Genomic DNA, 22,389 nt, shown 5'->3' on the forward strand with positions numbered 1-22,389 from the left:
CGATCTCTCAATGCGAAAAAATACAAGGTGTGGGAAGTGCGAGCTGAGAGCACACAGCACGGAGAGGGAGGGGTACTTATACACTAGAAGTACTTTGGGATTTAGCTTTATGTGATTCTCTAAGTAAATTACATAAATAGTTGGCAGGCAAACGAAGAGAATCTTAACAAGGAAGAAGATAGTGGGTCAACACAGCAGCCACTATAAGCCATGAACAATGGTCTTGCATATGCTCCTCCCACTCTTTGTTGGCATTAAAATTATTGGCCTCAAGAACTAGCATCACAGCAAAATAGCCACAGAAATATGCGACAGCTAAATCCTCATCGTGCATTCAAAGTGAGGTCTGTGGCCTCCACTTGTCCTCCTGCAAAATGGGCATCAACTTTCACTAGCTACTTCATAGTAATTTATGTATAAAAAGACTTTGAAATTGCCTTTTAGTAATATTGACTAGGGAAGGTTGCAACTACTGGCCTCATTAGTGGAGCCCTATTCATATCCAGCTTATTACTAATTAAACCATAAATAAAACAATACTTTTAACTAATATATTGCTTGTGGACGCCAAATGGGTTCGTTCCCTTCCATCATCATTGAAATACTCAAAAAAATGTTGGTTTTCTACATTACCCTACTATTCTAAAAGACTAAGAATACATTTTTTTTCTTCCTCTGACTTCTATTATTTTTTTTAATTTTTTTTTCATTTCATCCTTATATTTTCTTTAATAGTCAACATCTGGGTCACTTTTGGATTGACCAAATCGATTAGATCACGCTAAAAAAAACTTTTATGTAATTTAATTTTAAACTTGGTTAAGATAAGGAGTCGGATTAATATATTTTTTTTCCTGTCAATTTCATCATTTCTTTTTCTCATTTTCATCTTTAAATTTTTTTTACCAGTAGGTTGGATTGCTTTTGGACCAGTTAAGTCGACTAAATCACGTTAGAGTAACTTTTACTCAGTTTAATTTTAAACCCGGGTTAAGCAAGAAGTTGAGTTGAGATGTTTTTTTTAATGTTATTATTTTTTTAAATTTCATTCTTAGACTTGTTTTTACCGATCTGTTGTGTTACTTTTAGATTGATCAAGTTGATTGGGTCATATCGAAACAACTGTCATACGGTTTAATTTCATTGATAAATTTCAATATTGATTCCTTTGAGCTATATTTATTAACAATATTAAATGGTTTTTTTTATGACTTTCATATTTTTTATTACATTAAAATAAATAAATTAACCCTACCCACTTGTATTGTGACTCTATGGCATCAATACAAGCACCATTCTCATAATGTTAGATGTATATCCCAGAGAAGTTATGAGTGGCACCACTATATTAATCCACAGCAGGATTTGTCATTTTGGAGTTCCTACAAGCTTGTGATCTTTCAGAGTCTGCAAATATTTTTCAAGCACTTTGGAGTTACTATAGTATCAATTAATGCAATATTTCTCAAGATATTATACTTGTTGACAACTTGGAAAAAAAATTCAACCAAACATTCATTCTTTTCACCTAGATTATTGCTACCGTGAGGGGCGAAGCTAGGAATTTTAATTTGGGAGGGTCAAATTAGAGAAAATATTTTAGAGGGGGTAAATTTTTTTATTTTTAAGATAAAAAATCTAATTTATTAAAAGAAAAGAGCTAAAAAAATAATTTTTCCATATATGCCCAATGCCCTGCCCGGCCTCCTTAATTTCGCCCCTGAACCGCTATCTAAATTTCAAAACAACAACCAAAATTATATTAAAAAAAAAAAAGGTTATATGAAGTAATAAATACCTTCATAGTTCTCCATGAAGCTGCAAATATGATACACCGCAAATCACTTTCTCGATTGAACAATTACGACAAAAAATCAAGAAACATTCTCTGAACCATGCACCTCTAAGACCTCTTGTATGCTAATCTTACACGAAGCATCATTCTAAGAGATACCGTCGTGAAACAACACAATAGCTAGGTACTCCCTCAACAAATTCTCTTATTATAACATTAGCTAAATAATACAGAAAGATTACTATAGATGGAAAAAAAAATTATTGTAAATTATAATAGTAGTTTTATTTTTAATTTTTTTTACGAGATTTTTTTCTAGTTTTTCTTTTCTTCTTTGCCACTTTAGTGCCTTGGATCTAGCTTGGTTGACACAACCATGCCAGATCTAAGGTATTTGGGTCTAGCAAAAATATCAAACCCACAAACATCATGAGTCTGACAACCATGTCAGATCCAAGTGTCTTGGGTCTTACAACCATAGTTGGGTCTGGCATGGTTGCCAGACCCATGTGCGGGTCTACCAGACTTTTTTGCCAGACCCAAAAAAACATGATTGGACTGCAAAAAATTGAAAATTGAAAATTTTTCAAAAGCTTAATTGGACTGCAAAAACAAACACTGCCTCATTCAAGTAGGATTTTTCATTCATATGCAGTAGAACTTAACTGCAAACTCTTTTTTGTTTATGCAACTTATTTTATAAATTTGTTATATTCAAAGAGGAAAGAATGAAATAAAAATGTTGAGTTCTAAGTGATTTATTTCAAGTCTTAAAAAATAAACGTCTCTTTTTTGTGTGCATTGTGGATGAAAATATATATCATAAAACTAAACACATATATATTCCAGTATTGTTAAAAAAGATATAAAATAATATTGTCATAGGTGAAAAATCACAAAGGACCACCCATTAAATAAATATTTTTTTGCATTGAGTTTGATTAAAAAAATATAAAAATAAAAATTCATAAAAAAAAAGAGAAAAAAAGAGAAGAGAGAATTTCTATTGAAGGAATAACAAATTCATAAACGTAAAAAATAAATTGTTTCAATAGGAAGATATGATTTGAATTTTTAGAACTAAAATGTTAAATTAGATTTTTATGATGATTTGTTGTTTATAAATAATTTCTGAACTTGGATTTCTGTTTAGGATATTTTAAGAATAATTAAAAATTTTTTTATAAAAAATAAAAAAATCATAAGTCTCAACATTTTAATTATCACCTGTTCATTGATTGGGTCTAACATGGTTGCCAGATTAAGGCATTGAGTTAAAAAAAATATAGTTAAAGCATAGAAAACAAGAAGAAAGAGAAAAAAAAGAGAAGATATAATTTCTATTGAATGAATAATAAATTCATAAACATAAAAAATAAATTATTCACTAGGAATGTATGATTTGAATTTTTAGATTTAAAATGTTAAATTGAATTTTTATGATGATTAGTTGTTTATAAATAATTTCTAAACTTGAATTTCTGTTTATGATAATTCATGGATAGTTTAATGTTTTTTCTTATATAAAAATAAATAAATATAAGTCTCAATATTTTAATTATCACCTGCTCAGACTTGGGTTTAACATACCTACCAAACTTAAGGCTCTTAAAATATTCTCTATACTTTTAATATTTTTTTACATTTAATAAAAAATTGATATTGACCCGCTGCGGAGCACGAGCCAATATACTAGTAAATAACTAAATTACTATAAATTAATTAACAATAACATTAACAAATATACTATGGGTGTTCAATGTTCATATGAATAGTGTGTAATTATTTTTTCTTCTGTTTCGACCATTACTAATTTATCTTTATTTTTTCACATATACAAAGTGTTCGCAGATGTCTTGGTGATGAATTAAATACCAATTCTCAAGATGTCTTGGTGATATATTAAATACAAATTTTCAAAATTAAACTTGACGCTGTTTTGATATTGATACAAAAAACTTAAATTTGATCCATATAGTTTGTGGTTTCCTATTACTTGGTCCCTATTCATTTAGCATTTTACATTTCGGTTCCAAACTTTATTTTTATTATGTTTCGGTTTCTAGATGTTGATAGAGGAGACATAAAGTTGTAGAAAAATATGAGGGTGATAATTAAAAGGGTAATCATGGTGTCAATAAATTTGTTTTTTGAGATAAGTTTAATGGAGGTGGTGCCCACCTAACTATGACAGAAAACGTGGACCAAGGCTATTAAATTTTGTTTTTCAATTTTTTTTATATTATTTTTAGAGAGATTGAAAGCCTTTTGTTTTACATTGGAAGCATGTTTATAAAGGTTTCTAAGGTGTTTTTAAAGTGTTTTTAGGTGGAAAACAAATGCTGGAAAAAAGGTTTTTGAATTACAAAACTAGTGCAGAAGACAACATGTCATTTGCCACAACGAAGGACCTAATGTCCATTATAAAAAAAAACTGGAGCTTACAACGCATTATCCGGTAAAAAAAAAATCAGCCTAGGTTCATAGGTCAGGGCTTTTGGATTATTGGACATGTGCACGGACCTTGTCCACTAAGCCCAATAACGTCTGACCTCTTTTTTTTTTTTTTTTTTTTAAATTTTAATTAACACCCTCCTTATTTTTATGTATTTTTTACTTTGCATTAATTTTTTATTTAAATTTTAATTCATACGCTTTCTTATTTTCAAAAGTGTTTAGTCCACTTGCTTTTAAAAAATAGTAGTTATGTTTTAATTACTTTTCAATTTTATAATGTTTTAAAAATATTATTGTAATTTATCTTGAGATTTTTTCTTTTTTCTTTTATATAAATAAATTATATTTTCATGATGCATTTATATAAATAAAAATTATTTATTCTTTGTAAAAAAATTAACCTCTAAGATAAAGTAAATAAAAATGTATTAATGAAAAAGAAAAGTTGAGATTAAATACTCGTGTACTCATTTATCTGTTACTTTTAGGAGAAAAATTAGCCTTTTATTTTAGCATGTAATTAACATTAACAATTCTTTCTCAGTTTATCATTTCATATATTTTTTTTTATTTTTTTTTGTTAAGCACGAACAACATTTTCCCACTTGTTAGTTTAGTAAAAGCATGGTACACGAAAACAAAAAACATAATTTGACACCTTCTTCTCTTACTTTAAAAATTAACTTAAAATTTTACTTGAAACATAGCACGAGATGCAAACTAGTAACTCTCCTGGACACATTAAGTATATAAGTGAGTATGTTCCAAGAGAAACTCAAATAAATCAAGTTCTTTTCAAAGTCAATAAATAGAACAAGGCGTCAAAGATGGATGGTTGGACTAGGAGATTACTAGGAATCATGATCACTTATAAAATAAAATTTTATTGGGCTTAGGGGACCTCCAATACTTAAATTAATAAAGATATAAGTGTAATGAAGCTTTTAAGGTCATACAATGTTTTTGTTCGCAGATATAGAATCAATAAGATGATAAAAGTATACACTAAAGAATTATAATTAGAAATTACAGAGTAGAACTTGCCTTAACTCGTGGTTTATGGATGTTTATATAATCATGAATCACACCAACTTGTATGGAAAAAAGGATACATTGAGAAAAATATTATGATACCTGATTTAATAGCAATCATTTAAGGTATCAATCCTTAATGGTTGGTGGTGCATTATTGAGTAGAAATGATGTTTTCATATTGGCCATCTACTAGGTATGGTTATCCTTAACACTATTATATGGGTCTAATTATGATAGGAGGGTGTGGAAGCATTAATGCAAAATACCATCTATATAGAGATAGGATCAAGATTCTATCCTAGGTGCGTTGTCTTGGTGGGCTAGGTGGGAGACCCTAGACCCATCTTAGAGACTACTAGATAGATGGTTCACGCTACGCTGCATGCCAGAACAAATTTATCCTAAAGTAAAAAAAAAAAATGTTCGGGTAATGTTAGCATTTTTAAAGGTAAAAAAGGCAATGATAATAAAAAAAAACTAAAAAAAGACAATGACTAGTGGAAAAAATTGAACGCTTGCAAATATTATAAAAAGATACTTTCTAAATATTTTTAACATGTCTCAACAATTTTATTTGATAACAAAACAAAAATTAGATGAGAACGAGATAACCTTAAAAAGAGAAAACAAAATTCAAAGCTCAATCACCAGCAAATCAAACACTGAAGGAGAAATTAAAAAAAAATCAATTTAAAAAAAAATATATGATTCGAGTTATCACGCTGAATTCGCAGCTCGGTCATGAGATCAGGATAACCCCATAAAAAAATTGAATAAAATAATGAAGGTCAACTTTCAAGTAAACTAAATGATAAAAAGCGAACTAAAAGAAAAATCAATTGAAAAACATAAAAAATAAAGTTAACCCAAGTTAACTCGATTAATCCATAACCTAGGACATGAGATCGAGATAATTAACTTCATAAAAATAAAAGCAAGAAAATCATGAAGATCAAGGCCTAATAACATAATGCAGAAGGATGAAATTGAAAAAAAATAATTTTAAAAAAGAACCTAGAAAGAGACTGAAGTTAAATCAGGTTAATTTTCAAAACTCGTGACTCAAGTCATGCAACAAGGATTATCCCATAGAAGGAAAAAATAAATAAATCACAAAGCAGAATTTTCAATAATCCAAATATCAAGAGATAAAATTGAAGAAGATAATTTAATAAAAGGATTAAAAAATCAATTAAAAAGACATAAAAGAAACCAGAGTCAAGCCGAGTTAAATCAATTAATCCACGACCTAGGACATTACGAGATCGAGATAACTTCATATAAAAAAAAGCAAAAAAAATGAAAATCAAGGTTTAATAACATAATGTAGAAGGATAAAATTGAAAAAAAAAAATCAATTTTAAAAAGAATCTAAAAAAAATTGAAGTCAAATCAGGTTAATTTTCAAAACTTGTGACCTAGGTCATGAGACCAGGATTATCCCATACAAGCAAAAACAAAAACAAAAACAAATCACAAATAAAAATCCTCATTCATTCAAATATCTAGGGAAAGAGCTGAAGAAAATCAATTAATAAAAGGATTAAAAAAAATAGAAATCAAAATATTGAGGATTAAATCTAATAAAAAATGATGGATGAAATTAAAAATAAAAAAAATCAAGAAAATGATAAAAAAAACAAAACAATAGTTATGAAAATAAAAAAGAACCAAATTGGATACAAAAATTAAATGAAATCAAATGCTGGAGGACAAAATCGAAAAACCAAATCAACTTAAAAGCTAAATAAACTATAATAAAAATAATTAGGATCAAAATTGATAGAAATACAAACTAACAAAACACATTTAATTTTTAAAAGGGAGAGAAAAGAGAGAGAAAAAAAAAAGTTCACCGAAGCCTAATAGTTACTCCGTCGTGCACACACGTTTGCCCACCACTATAAAAAGGATGTTGAGATGCTTTCAATACCTTCATGAAAGGCGGTGTTTATCTATCGGGAAACACCTCATGCGTTGCCTCCTCAATCAACTTGGTTATAACAAAAAAAAAACTAGGATGCAGTTATAAAAAAAACCTTGAATACTAGTTCAATTTTTTTTTTTACTTTTAAGAGTAATTTAGTCATTTTATTGTGATTTAAAAAGTAAAAATTTGAAAAAGCCCTAGCTTTCAGTTAAATAAAATTTGCTTTTATGTGTAATTTAGTTATTTTACTACATATGTTTTAAAAATATGAAAAAACTAATTTGTCCCCTATCAATCTAAAAATAACTAATGAATCATTGTAAAAATATCATATTAACCCTAATAGCTAATTCTTTTTTTTTCTTTCTAAAATAACAAAATAATTATTATACTATTATAATCCACAATATAGTTAGTGTTATGTAAAGTGAAAAACTGACCGATATTAGCTATCCTTTTATTTTGATTATGAGCAAATGAGGTAAGGTTAGATTTTTGGAGATTGTGTCATCTATCATAGATCTAGTGGAGTGTTGAGTCGCATGGACCTGGATCCACAAAGGCGGGCTTTGAACCCTTGATTCATTCCATGACTTACTAGAATTTGGGCTTAGGGCTTACCTCATGTTTTCATGAGCGGTGTAAATCCTACTACGCCTATCAATTTGAAATTTTATTCTTGTTCATATTAACACATGGAATCAGCTTTGCATGACAAGCTTCTACATGCATAAACTAAGCACCTTTTCATTTACATTCGATTCTTACACATTTGCATCTTTAAAATAAAATTTCATCTGCCTTTCTTCTCCTTCACCGGTACTCCTCTTGGTATCTTGTTAAGAACATTGGAATCAAACCTTCTGTACATTTTCTTGACTTCTCGGGTCAATTTACCAGCGTACCTCTCCACCTCATCCTCGTATTTATTATAGAGAAATGGCAGAGTTTGCAAGCAAACAAAACCTTGATACACAAGAAATCAATTAATCCATTAGTCCCATAAGCTCAAAATCATGCATGGATGGGCAAGCGTATGTTTAATTAAGCAGGTAGGTAGCTGCCAGCAATCTTACTCACATAGATAAAGGAAATTCAAGAACGTGAAATAGTTTCCAATCACAGATAATATGTAGAGACAAAATATTGCCTGGCAGCAGATGCAGAAAAGAGAAGAGAGATTAATTAGTGTTAGTGTTCTCGGCAATCAAGCATTTATTTCAAAACTAGAGTTGTCATGGTTATTATTAGCGAATGGTAAATTTACCACGAAGAAGAGTGCTGGTTGTTTTCCACATGCAATGTCAACGAAACTTGACAAGGCCTGATTGAATCTTTCATGGAAGGTGAGAGCAAATTCATGGAATGTAGATTTGTCTAAAATACTTCTTGGGATCGCGGGAGGATTCCTGAAAAATAGTTGTGTTTCAATCCAAGAGGAATCCGCAAATCTGTGATCGATCCAGAAAACAATCTTTCTGCTATAAGCAAAATCATAATTATGGGAGATTAACAGCTACCAATTGAAAAATTCTGCGCTGGTGCACCATATGAAGACAATGAGCATTGCTGTGATGGAGATGTGACTGAAGAGAGTCACAAAATTGTACTCAGCAACCTCAAAGAGAAACCATAATATTGTCATTCCGAAAGAAAGTGCTGCTGACACTTTTTTGTTTTCCCATAGTAACACACCAGCAACTGCAAATTCCAGCAGCAAAGTTTATAAGAAACATGTACCTAATCTTGATTCACTACATCTGGAATTCAATCATCATTGTAAAAAAAATAATCCAAATTCTGCGGTGCTCCCAAGAAATTAAGAGGCTGCTTGGCAATTAAAATTAGTAATAAAATGCAAAATTAGCAAACTTTTTGCTATGAAACAATAGAGTAAATGCAGAACGGAGAATATATATATATATATATATATATATATATATATATATATATATATACAACTTGGTTGTGTAATCTAACATGAATTTATCGACCTACTACAAGCTAGAGTGGACACATAAAAATATACACGCTGTACCTTGTCCTCCTCCTAGAACAGATCGTATTGGTCTCTGCCGCCCGAAAAGCTTTGTCCGTGGCGTTGTTTCATTGTCCGAATCCGAAGAATAAATCGGCATGCTTATTGATTCTTAGAGCTGAAAACGAAACTTTCTTTGTCTGCTCTTCTTTTCTATGGTCGAACATGTAAAATAATTAATAAATATGTGTTGATGAAATTTGCAGAAGATGCTTATTTATAGGTACGCATGATAGAAGTGGTTCTAAGCTTAGCGGTAAAGTAAGGTGGACATAAACAAGTAAGGTATGGCTTGGAGCTTGGCCTTGAAGGTTTCTTTGCATGGCAGCTACTCCTATTATAAAAAAAGAAATATGACTTGCGAAGAGTCATCTCGGTTTTTTTAATTACATTAAAATCTAAACATGTGAGATAAGTAAGGTAAAAAAATCTTAATTTACTTCGGATTGAAATAGTAAAATTATTATTTTATTTTTCTAAAAAATCTAAGTTTATTAGAGGTAATCGAGTCTTTTTATATGGTCCCTTAGTCATTTTAGATTTAATTAGGGATATCTTGGTCTTTTTATGTTTTTTACAGTATAATCACTTAATTATTCTTAAAAGCAAAAAATTATTAATCTTGAGTCTAGGGACATTTTCATATTTTTAATTTTTTAAAAATAGTTAAATGACTTGAATGCTATTAAACGATGAATTTTCTTGGGCTTCCGTTAAGGAGCATTGTTGTATTTTTATACTTTTTGTTATTATAAGGTTGGTATAGAGGCAATATTATAATTTTATAAATCTAAATATTATTAAAAAAAAGTTGTTGACATGTGCGTTGTACACAACAACATGTAGACCATCTTTGAGCAATGTGTGTGAGGCTGTCTTGTGACGAAACACCACATTTCATTCCGGTAATTGAATCGTTATGGCTCCTCTCTGTGATGAGTTGACGCTTGTGGCCAATGACAATTCGGTTTGGCACTGGTGACCTCCTTAAATTTCATGTTTGCCCCTTTATATAAAATTAGTCATTCAATTTGTTATTCCTTTAGATTTGGTTTCTTTTTTTTAATTATTATTTGTTTTATTTAGAATATTTATAAATTTGAAATGGTTTTTCAATTTTATCCCCTTTTAATTTTTTTTTATATTTCAAGTTTGGTCTCTATTCTTTTTATTTCTATATATTTTATTTGAGATAATTTTTAAAATTGATTTTTTTTACAATTTCATCCTCTAGTTTTTTTACTATCAAATTTGATCTTTATTCTTTTGATTGTAATTTTTTTTTCACTTTGAAATTTTTAATTTATTTTTTTATGATTTCATCATTCAACATTAAATTAGTTGGGAATTGAGCTTCTTGATCTAGTTCGGGTCTAGAATTTCATGGGTTGTGAATTTTAGAGATTAACTCGGGTTTAGAAGATTCGCTTAGGTTTGCTTATTTTTTTCTCCTTATTTTAAGTTAATTTTTTTTTCAATTTTCGACTTCAATATTTATTTAATTGGAGATTGAGTTGTGTTATTTTTATTTGTTTGTTTCTATAGAATTTTTTTTTTAATTTTAAAAATCACTTGTTTTATCTCGGTTATTATTATTTGTTATTCTTTGTTTAATTTACTTTAACAAATCTTTTAAATTGATATTTTTTTATTTAATCCTTCAGCATTATATTGGTTGAAAATTAAATTTCTTCTCTAGTTCCATCCTTTAAGATTAGAGTTTTTTGATATTGAGTTTTGTGATTTTCTTCAATTTTCTTTCTATTCGTCTATCCTAGTCTCATCACTCACATTGAAAGTTTGGCGGGTTAGTCTGGATTAACTTAGACTTTTTTAGGATTATTTTTTTAGAATTAATATTTTTTATTTACATTGCATCATTTAACATTGAATTGTTTTAAAATTAAACTTGATAATCTCTTTTAGTTTACTTTCTACTTAGTTATTTCATTTACTAGATCTAGGCCGCATATGAATATTGGCTTGCTTAGTTTGTTGGTTGTTTTTTTAGATTTGTTTTTATTAATTTATCCTAATTTTATGACGTGGTATGTATATTTGGAATGATCTATTAGGTTAGCTAATATCTTTTTTATTTTTTATTTTTTATTTGATTGATGAAATCTTAGCTTTGTTTTTTTTTTCTTGGTGACTTTTTTTTCAAGTTTCTATCATTTTTTTTATTTAAATTAGTTCATGAACTGTTATTTTTTTTTATTATGTGATTAAATTATATTTAATTTTTTTCTCAGTTCAATGCAAGTCATATTTTTTTTTAAAAAATACCAGCATGGCTGAAGCATTTTCTTTTTAACCAATAAAAAAAAAGCGCGGGCTAAAAAAATGCCCAAACATTTTATAGCCTAACCAAAGCTTATCAAAGAGCATCTGCCTGCCTAGATTCTGTATGATGGAACTCAATATGAACAAAAAATCCCAAATAATAAAATTGAATTCATACATCATGCCTTTGATTTTTCTTAATTTCTTTGAGCTTAGAAGGTCGGTCCATGGAATCTTGAACGAACTATATCATGGGATAATCCTCTCTTATGTAATTCATTTCTTTAAGAACGATTTAATCTTTAATTGGGTATAATACGATGCTAATTTATTAAATTGAGAGGTAACATCAAGGAATCGAAAACTTGAAGGACTAAAGTGAAATGATTTCTAAACAATAAACACTTAAGAAAACTTTATGCAACAGGACAGAAAAGTAAAACAAACAGATGAACCAACGACAAAAAGAAGAAACAAAGATAGAGCAAGCAGCAAAAAATAAGGTTCCTTGAATTAAAAAAAAAAACCACCAACTCAGCTTTCTCTTCAACATCAAACACTTTGAAGTTTGAACAGCAATGGTTGATCCTCCTATTCGTCTTTCAAAATCTAATCAAAACCTCCCTGAAATCTGCAAATGCTTTCAATTGGGTCTCTCTGTCTCTCTCTCGGAACTACTCCAAAACCTCTAAAACCCTCTAAAACCCCTAAACCCATTCGCAAGATTTATGCAACTAAAGCAATGGCTGGATCAAACCCCAAACAAGTTTCAACCTTTGAGTTTAGGGATTTGATGGAGACTTTTGCGGTGGATGTTAAGAGGGCAGAAAATAGGCCATTGAATGTGCCATTGATTGCACCTTTTACAATAGCTTCATCAAGGCTTGACAAAGTGGAGAACGTGGCAATTAGGATTGAATTGAGTGATGGTTGTGTGGGGTGGGGTGAGGCACCGATATTGCCATTTGTTACTGCAGAGGATCAGTCCACTGCTATGATTAAGGCTAGAGAGGCTTGTGAGTTGCTGAAGAACAGTTCATCGATGAAGTTGGGCTTGGTTTTGGAGAGAGTTTCTGAGATTCTTCCCGGACATGAGTTTGCTTCTGTGAGTAGAATTCAGGGTTTTAGTTGTTTTTTCTTTTGGGTATTTGGGATTTGAACTACCTGTGGGTTTTTTTTTTTTTATTATTTTTTATCATTAGTTATTTATGGTTTTGTTAATTTGGTGACTGCTTGTTTTATTGAGTCTTTTAATTAGGATGTGGACTCTATGGTTTCCTGATTTTTTTTTATATTGGGTTTATGTGATGTCTTTGTTAATCTATGAAAAAAAATAAAAATAAATTTTGCGCCATGCTTTGGTGATGTTAAAATACAAATATGTGGTTAAATTGAGACTAAATAATGCTAGGTTATTGGTGCAGCTTCCCGAGTATTTTTATGGACATTCCATATCTGAAATAATCATCTCCTTGTGCTGAAAATTCCCAACATTTGAGAAAAGTAATAGAGGCTGGAATTGTAGTACATGAGGAGCATAATTATATAGTCTGGTAATCCCTGCTGCTTCTGATAGGTTGTAGTTCTTTTTGTTGAATTACAATTTTGGTAATGCATTTAATGATACCTGTGTACTCGTTTTAAGTTTGGTTAAACATCCAGCGGATATGTGAAGCTTGTCTGCAAATTACACTTGATAACAGTCTGGTAGAAACTGTCATTTCTGTTTTATCTGCTAGAATCTTCATTTTTAAGATAAAAGGGATTTCTACTGATTATTGAACTTTCTTCTGCAATTGAAGGTTAGAGCAGGAGTCGAGATGGCATTGATTGATGCAGTGGCTAAAAGCATCAATGTACCTTTATGGATATTATTTGGTGGAGCTTCTGATAGCATAACAACTGATATAACAGTTCAGTTCACTTCTCGGTGATTATACCTTAATAGATGCTTATTCTTTTGGCTATTAATGATTTCACCAATGTCCTTTCTTCCTTTTATAATACATTTCACTTCTAAAGCCATTTTGAGCTCATCTGAAAAGTGGGGAAGGGAGTGTTAAGTCTCCTGTTCCTGATTCTCTGGTTTACTTGATGTGTTGTGAAAGGAAGTGGTTTTTGATGTTTTGGTGTGTGCAATACAGATCTTTGCTGCATCATGTCCATTTTGGAGCACATGCCAAATAGACTCGTACTGCAATTTGTGGCTTTGGCATACTTAATGCATTTGCTATGAAATGTGGGCTTATACATATTACATATATGCAGATTCCAATTGTATCTTCTGCAGAAGCTGCTGAATTGGCTTCAAAGTATCGGAAACAAGGATTCCAAACTTTAAAGTTGAAGGTGGGAAAGAACCTTAAGGAGGACATAGAAGTTCTTCAAGCTATACGTGCGGTCCATCCTGATTGCTTATTTATCTTGGATGCTAATGAGGGTTATAAACCAGAGGAAGCTATTGAAGTTCTTGAAGAATTGCACAGTAATTACTTAGTGATGTTGACTTCTGTATGCTAGCTTATCAACTAACTAGATCAGAAGAGGAGATAATTGGATTATATCTGAACTCCCCCGTCACATATATAATTACAATTCATCTAATTTCAATTTCAAGAATTTAGGCTTCTCTGATTGGTGAAACTAATTTATATTATCTTGTTTCTTCAGAAATGGGGGTAACTCCCATTCTTTTTGAACAACCAGTTCATAGAGATGATTGGGAAGGTCTTGGTCATGTTACTCATATCGCAAAAGGCAAATATGGGGTATCTGTTGCAGCAGATGAGAGTTGTCGTAGCTTAGTTGATGCAAAGAGAATAATAAAAGGAAATCTTGCAGATGTCATTAACATTAAGCTTGCTAAAGTTGGTGTTGTTGGGGGACTTGAAATTATTGAGGAGGCAAGGACATCAGGATTGGATCTGATGATTGGTGGAATGGTTGAGACCAGACTAGCCATGGGCTTTGCTGGTCATCTTGCTGCTGGCTTTGGCTGTTTCAAGTGAGAAATATGTGGTTATGATCCTTTGTTGAAAAAATTTACATAATTAGTTTATTTTTTCCGAGTGACCATCACTTCTGCTTCTTATTTTAGCTGCATGATACTCAATTTTAAATACTTTCTTTTTGGTTGATTGAATTCCAAAACCTTTTATGAAGGTTCATTGATTTGGACACACCCCTTTTACTGTCAGAAGATCCTGTCCTTGAGGGTTATGAAGGTACCTTACTGTTCAACTACATAATGTGAATCATTTTGGTTTCTATGTTCAGCTTTTAATTCTTGAAATTAATGTTTTTGATGGTGCTTTAATTTTTTTTCTTTTGATTTGTTCAGTATCGGGTGCTGTTTACAAATTCACAGATGCTCAAGGGCATGCTGGTTTCCTTGACTGGGACAATGTTTTGTGGTAAGTTTCATATTACCATCTTGACCCTCCAATTCACCTGAACAAAAGTGACATACTTTATCACTAATATTTAGAATGTTTTATACTTTGGAATATCAGTGAATCGCATTATCATCCAGATAATGTTAAGAGGATGATGGTCAGTTATCTGTCTCCAATTTTACAGTTGTCTCTAATATTGCTGTGTTACATATGAGCATTTGGCAAAATCTATCAAAATATGGATAGTTTTAGTTCCTTCAATGAAATTCTCTTAGAAGCAAGTGCCAGGTATATGATACAGATTCCTACACCACCCATTATCAACGAGCATGATTACTGGAAAATCAGCTAATTGGTTTCTCCTAAAATTAAAGAAATCTTCAATAAAACAACAAACAGCTTGGTATTGCAAACTAGATTCTCTAAAGTTTGCAATGGCAAAATTACATTTTTTTTTTGTTGATTTCTTTGGCATATAGAATTGCCTTCTCTTGAGTTGCATGTTGCCTTTTCTCACAGAGGCATTACTGCCTCAGCAAGAAAATGCATGTGTGTGTATGCTTCGGGAAGCATCATAAGCTTTCAGGGATCATAATGCTAGTTATTGTATGTAAGGGCAATTATTCTGTTAATTCATTTCAACTTTGAGTTATATGATTCATTTCGAAAATTTCTGTATTGTTCATTTACAGAACTGGACCAAACACTGGGAAAGAGAACTTAATTGGTCTGAGCAGTTTGGTATTCAGTTTCTCTTGACAGCACAAAAAGTTATTTGAATACTTCTCACATCTGCCCTTGAATAGAATGAGTCATTTCCATGACTTTCTTTGCAGATATGTTACTTTGTTGCTTAACGGACAAATTGCACAGAGAAAATTACATTTCAGAAAGAAAATGAAAAGGCCTGTTTTACACCTTCAGATTGCGATTTATGACTAATTTCCTTGGCTGTCTTTCGTCCTTTCAGGGGTTGGGATTAAAACGTGTAATTATCATTCTACTTCAAACCAAGATTCGTATTGTTGTTATTTAGAACTTAATCTAAATCAGGCATACAACTACTTATCAAATACATGGAACAAATTATGCATTACTTCAAAGTAGAAAATTTCCTAATGTTAGTCTACTTGTAATAGAGCCTTAAGCTCATAATAATACCATTAAATGGAGTGATTTATTCTTCTGGAAAAAAAATATCCATTTCTTGCAAGTTGCCGTCCTTGTTATTGGCATATCAAACCATATAACATGAGGGATGAAATGGAATTTCCATTTCTTTCTATGTGAACAGACCGAGAATAGACATTAGATTCTTTGAGTGCTAACCAAAGAGAACTGGAGAAAATAGAAGGGAACTGCATACGTAGTATAATTCCTTAAACTTAAAATCTTTACTTCAAGGATGGTGATGGAGCAAATAATTTCACTAAATGAAAGAAAGATGGATGTACACATACAAAAGAGGTTCTCTCACAGAATTCCAAATCCCACATATAACTAAATTCACAAATTCTCTTTCCTAGCTCTTCTGGTACAAAATATTTTCCATCTCTTGATGAGCCACTCTTCCAGAACAAGAATTTCTATTTACTACCCTTTCATACTTACAAGGTCATATGCTTGCTAAAACATAATATTTGTCAGTCTGTAGATGAGCTGTGCAAAAAGTTTCATGGATAGCCGGTAAAATTTCACTTCACATTCTAATGCATTTTTTATCCTTGAGCAAACCAAACATGCATAAGAAATCCCATCAAGTAATAGTAAAGGATGGTGGGTGATTAGTTGAGTAAACTAAACGCGATTAGTCCATTTCCACTGATTTCTATTACATAACTCGTCCGAATAATTACAAGACTTTTTTATGGATGTCATTTTTTTGTCCATTTTCATGTGTATTTGCTCTTATACTCTATGCATGCATATCACGCTCAATTTGGTCTTTGTCTCTTACTCTTTTCGTTGTGGTGTTGGGGTTGTTGTATTGGGGACCAGAATCTATACATGTTCTCTATGAATTCTCATGTGTTTGTGAGAAAAAATGTTACTTCTTCCAGAAAAATTGGTTTGTTGCCAAACACTTAAAACTAAGATTTAGTGATTAGTTACTGAAAACTAGTGCCCACACAGCAACCCTTAATAGAAACTTGGTCAAGGACCTACAGAATAGGAAATTCCATGATTTTTGCATTTGACAACTGTAAAATCTGTGGTATTTGTTAAAGTAAGCAAATCACTGTGAAATCCTTATCCTTATTCAGTAGAAATTTTTGACTGAAGCTAGAAATGATATAAAGAGCTTTAGTGAACAGTGAACAAGCAAGCATGAAGATTTAAAGGTGAATGCGTTATGATTTTTAAGGACCCACATAATGATTTCAAGCACTCTGATCCTTGACTCTGAGTGGACCTCATAATCCAAGTAGGACTGGCGAGGATTCATTAACACTCATCTGTCACTCTTTTACTCTTAAACATGCTAATAGTATCATAATACTCCACTATAGAATTGAAAGGGATAATTAAAATTTTTCGGCATGCTTAGATATGATGATAAGTTGATAAAGCTTTTTGTCTTCTTTAAACCAGTCTTTATATGATCATGCTCTGGAGAAGGCAAATTTACTAACTTGGCAGGATACATCATGTTTACTTTAACCCCTACGCATTAACCTAATGTTTAACTATGGGAGGAGGGGGTGTTCATTTGCCACCGAGACTTGATTAATGATTGGCCAAATATGTTTTTAATATTGTTTTTGTTCAGATGGCTGTATAACATCTTCCGAGCATGATCTTGTGGGGTGAGAAGTTTAAGTTTGGATTTTGCTCTGGAACATTTTTTTCTACTAGTGGGCTCGACTCCATGTGTTGAGGTTGAAGCTATTGTCTCTCACTCTTTCATTTTTTTCTCTGAAGAAGGATTAAGCATGCTTACCAAGACATAAAAGAAAGAAGACTGCCTTGGCCATGCCAATGTCTTGCAAAACTCCGAGTGACAACTGATAAGCCTGGTAAGCGGGTGATTAGTGCAGTGAATACTTGTTCAACCACAGCATTTAACCTAAATGTTTAGTGATTTGCGAATAAAAGGTTCAAGTGTCTGATACACCCAATGAATTATTAAGCAATTATTGGTATTACGTTCAGAAGGATGAGTTTCTGAATACACCTCTCCCCTTATGGTTGGTGTGATCTTACTAGGAGAAAAGATAGTTGATTGGCACTGCTAGCTAACATCCTTTTACAGATGGGTTCGATTGAGATATGTAGAACTTAACCAGGTGCTAGCCCTCCAACATTTTAGGGTTTGTAAGTGATCGCAATCACATATAAGGTTGATTGCAATATATTCGAAAGGGGTTTGGTGAATCATTTTTCTTCAGTAATTGCAAAAGATTTGCTTTGTCTTCTACCCGAAACATAGAAAACCCTTTATTCGTTTCAAGAAATCTGAGACGAATCAGGTGCGTCTCAAATAAAAAGAGAGCTCAGTGGGCAAAAGCAGGCGCCTACCAAGGCCCAAGAGCGCATGCTTTAGGCTTACTAATTTGTACTCCTTTTACGAAACCTCGTGATTCTTCTTGTTGACAATTTCCTTCGACAATAGTTTACATCTTGGAATTTAGTTTAGACTAGCTACTAGTTATTGACTGTGTAACGCTGCGGTTTTTGAAAATGTGTTTTTTTTTTTTAAAATTAAATTGTGATTTGAGTTTTGACTGGGTTTTAATTAACCAATTAAAAAAAAAAATGATGGTAGATAAATCAAACTAAATAAAAATAGAAATTGAGATAACCAATGGAAATTTTTTTTTAAAAAAAAGAGACAAATGATGTAGCGTAATTCTCAACTTATTAAATATGAAAAGACAAAATTGAGTGAAAAAAGAATCTAAAAAAATCAATTTGAGTAGTTAGCACGATAAACTTGTAATTCTATTAATCAGGGCCAAGCTAATCCAGATTATCCCATCAAACTGGCAGTTTAGTTCATGAAATCAGGATAACATGATAAAAAAATGATAAAAACAAAAAGCTCATATAAAAAAAATAAATGTCAATTTGTATTAACTATTCAAATTCATGACGTAGGTTATTAGACTGGAAGTACTCGATCTAAAAAACCATGAAATCTAATTCTCAATTAATCAAATATTGAAGGATTAAATTGAAAAATAATTTTAATTATACAAACGGATTAAAAAAAATAGCAATTAAAAGAATGATGATCAAAACTGAAATACCAAATAAATTTTATATTTAATTGAAAGGTGAAATTGAAACGAAAAATCATTTTAACAAAAATAAAAAAAGGAGGATCAAAATTAAAATAAGAAATACAAACAAAATTTTCATTTAAGGGTGAAATTGAAAAGAAAATTAAATCCAACAAAAGGCTTAAAAAAATCAAAAGAATAAGGACCAAATTGAAAAAAAAATAGTAGATGACAAATTAGGATTGAAGGATAAAATTGAAAACAAATAACAATTCTATAAAAGGGTCAAGAACAAAAATTTTTTTTTTAAAAAATAAGGACTAAGTTGAAATACCAATAACAAAGATGATCAAGCTGTAATTTTCAGGGGGGAGAAAGAAGAAAAAAAAGTAAGGCTCACCGGTGACAAGCCACCTCATCACTATCAACACATGTTGCACTATCAAGAAGAGGTCGCAACGACGCTTCTAATGACATAACTGAAGGGTATTTTTGGCTGTTGGGAGGCGTCACATGCAAAACCCTAAGTGCACATGCACCTCCCCCCTACCGGTGTTGTTGACCTTTAGGTCATATATTAAAATTTCATGTATTTTGATGATAACAATTAAATAAAAATGGACTAATGATAAACTTGGATGAAATAAAGTTTAAATAGGTCTATATGAAGATCACATCTACAAGTATAAGGAATTGAATGAAGAAATCCATCAACAAGTCTAAGATGCAAAGCAAGTGAAAACTTAGTTCTTAAGAATTCATTTTAATGCTTAAATAGGATTGCAAACTGAAATGAACTTACACACTTCACATTGCATGCATAAATAGGATTGATATACATTTAATCAATTCAAGTTTTACCAGGTTTGAAACTGCAAAACTTGTTTGTAAGCTGAACTAGTTGACTGCTTGGGCATACCAAGTGAACCAGTTGACCGTTGTTTATCCATGATGGGCACTTGAGAATTTTGCAGGAACTGGTCGACCAAATAATATTGTCATTTGAACCGATTGACCGCTTTAGCTGTCAAAGACATTCTAACAGCTATAAACAACTAGTTTCTTTTGAAAACATATATATAACTCTTTTTTTATGAAAAATTAAAAAGAGATTCTGAACATACATGATATAGAAGATATTAAAAAAAAAATTCAACTAGAAATCATCACTCCTAACATACTCTAAGTTGTTCAAAATTAAATCTTTATATTCTAACACAAGAGTATAAAATCTCAAACTCATCACACTTACACATCTTCAATCATCCTACGTGCTATTGAGTGAGTTATAGAGATTATAGTTTTTAATTGTACAATCTACTCTTTGAGAGAGTGAATCTTGTTGTAAACACTTGAGAGTTTTGATAAACTTTTAATGTTGGTGAGGTATTGTCACCAAGAAAAAAATCATGAAGAGAGAACATTTTCAAGTGGTGTAATTGCTTGGTATGAATTCATTAAGGGTATTGTATCCTTTCACTTGGATTAGTATAGGAGTACAATACTCAAGTACGGTTGGTACTTGAGGTATGGATAGAGGCTTGCCAAACCATGTTAAAAACCGAGTTTGCAATCTCTCTTCTTTTATCTCTTTACTTTAAGCATTTTAATTATATTGTTGTTTATTGTGTTATATGTGTTTAGTGTGTTTATTTGCATTATTTGACATAATTAGTGGAATACCTAATTCACTCCTCTTAGATGTTATTGTTGTAGTAATCCTAAAACAACAATTGATATCAGAGCTTAGTTCTCACATATATAAGTTTGCTAAGATTTGAGTAGAATGACAACCACTAGCTAAATGTTTAATATGAAAGAGCATCTACCTTTAGGCCACCCTTATTTGATGGTAATGATTAGACATGGAAAGCTATGATGATTATATATCTTTAATATATTGATTATGATTTATGATTTATGGCTATCTATTAAAAATAGACCTTACAAGCCCACAAAGATTGAAAATGATATAACGATTTATAAACCTAGAAGTGAGTATACCAAAGGTGATAAGAAGTTGTTTTTTATGGATGCTAAAGCTATGAATACTTTGTATTGTGTCTTGAGTATAAGTGAGTTTAATAGAATATGATCTTGTAAAAATTCTAGGGATATATGGCATGATTTAGAAGTAGCTCATAAAGGTACTAATCAAGTTAAAGAATCCAAAATTGATATACTTGTACATTAATATGAGTTATTCAAAATGCTTCCAAATGAATCCATAATTGTAGAAAAATTCTTAGTAAGTGTAATTGTGTAATTTGAGATAAACTGGCTGATTGGTTCATCATACAATTTCAACCGACGATTGAAATAGAGAAACAAATGTTTCACTACTGGATGAACAATAGTTGTTTAAGGTTTTATTGGGGTTTAGTTTTTTAGACTAAAAGTTGGAAACATAAGGCTTTTTTTTTTCTCATAAGACATCTGTTTTGATCAAAACTTGAAATATATGATTTTCATATGAATTGGTCGATTGGTTCATATATCTGGGACAACTGGCCAACCAATTGAAATAGAGGACAAAAACCTTTACTACTGCCTAAATTTAATATTTTTTACCTCCTTATTTTTTTGTGTTTTGGATAAAGTTTTTACATCAAAAGGATCATTTTTAAGTTTATAAGAAAGATCAGAAGAGAAATTTGAAAAATTTTCAAGGTTTAGGTTAAACTAGTTGACCAGTTTAACTAATTAAGGCAACCAGCTGACTGGTTGCTCGACAGTATAAATACCATCCTTTTTTTCCAGCAAAGAAAAAATTCCCAATTACAAAAACCCTAACCCTAAATCGAAACCCCTCTCTTAAATCTCTTAAAAGTCACCAAAACCTAACCTTTCCATGTCAATTTCCTGAAGTTTAAACATCAATGACACTAAAGAAATGTACTAAAACAAGTGAATCAAAGAGCAAAAGGGCTAATGATCCTCAACCATCTCTAAGTGACAATGTGAAAAGGTACATGACCATTTTCTCAAATAAATTTATTGCTATGTAAAGAGGTATAGGTAATGAGATAAATACCTTTGGGATAAATACTTTATTTGAGAAAATGGGTTGAAGTAGCATATATATCATGAAAAAGGCTATATATCCCTCTTTTATTAGAATGCTCTTTGGTAATATGAGAACAATCTTTGAACTTAGAATCATGAGTAACTTTCAAAATAAGCTCATTGAATTTAATTATGAAATTTTGGCAAATATTTTGGGTATTTCAAAT

General features: G+C 31.0%; 2 protein-coding genes across 10 annotated transcripts; one reads left to right on the forward strand and one right to left on the reverse strand.

Annotated features, from left to right (window-relative positions):
* Nucleotides 1–7,869: 7,869 nt before the first annotated feature.
* LOC7493511 (reticulon-like protein B9) lies at nt 7,870–9,441 on the reverse strand. Its single transcript, XM_002318502.3, has 5 exons — nt 9,256–9,441; nt 8,738–8,918; nt 8,485–8,626; nt 8,298–8,367; nt 7,870–8,183 (listed from the first exon to the last, which is right to left on the reverse strand). Exons 1-5 carry the CDS (start codon nt 9,353–9,355, stop codon nt 8,011–8,013), a joined length of 666 nt encoding a protein of 221 aa, XP_002318538.1. The 5' UTR covers nt 9,356–9,441; the 3' UTR covers nt 7,870–8,010.
* Nucleotides 9,442–12,014: 2,573 nt separating this feature from the next.
* On the forward strand, nt 12,015–18,308 carry LOC7493512 (L-Ala-D/L-amino acid epimerase). Of its 9 annotated transcripts, none has more exons than XM_052446038.1 (8): nt 12,015–12,643; nt 13,341–13,451; nt 13,807–14,023; nt 14,209–14,542; nt 14,701–14,762; nt 14,879–14,951; nt 17,704–17,740; nt 17,856–18,079. In XM_052446038.1, coding segments are annotated over exons 1-7 (1,266 nt in total). In that variant the 5' UTR covers nt 12,015–12,175; the 3' UTR covers nt 17,705–17,740; nt 17,856–18,079. The 9 variants fall into 9 exon arrangements, with proteins under 9 accessions (XP_052301998.1, XP_052302000.1, XP_002317902.3 ...); XM_052446040.1 differs by having other exon boundaries at nt 17,859–18,079; XM_002317866.4 differs by lacking the exons at nt 17,704–17,740; nt 17,856–18,079 and adding exons at nt 15,626–15,674; nt 15,770–16,130.
* The last annotated feature ends 4,081 nt before the right edge of the window (nt 18,309–22,389 follow it).

The sequence above is a fragment of the Populus trichocarpa genome, chromosome 12, assembly GCF_000002775.5.
Source record: "Populus trichocarpa isolate Nisqually-1 chromosome 12, P.trichocarpa_v4.1, whole genome shotgun sequence".
NCBI lineage: Eukaryota > Viridiplantae > Streptophyta > Magnoliopsida > Malpighiales > Salicaceae > Populus > Populus trichocarpa.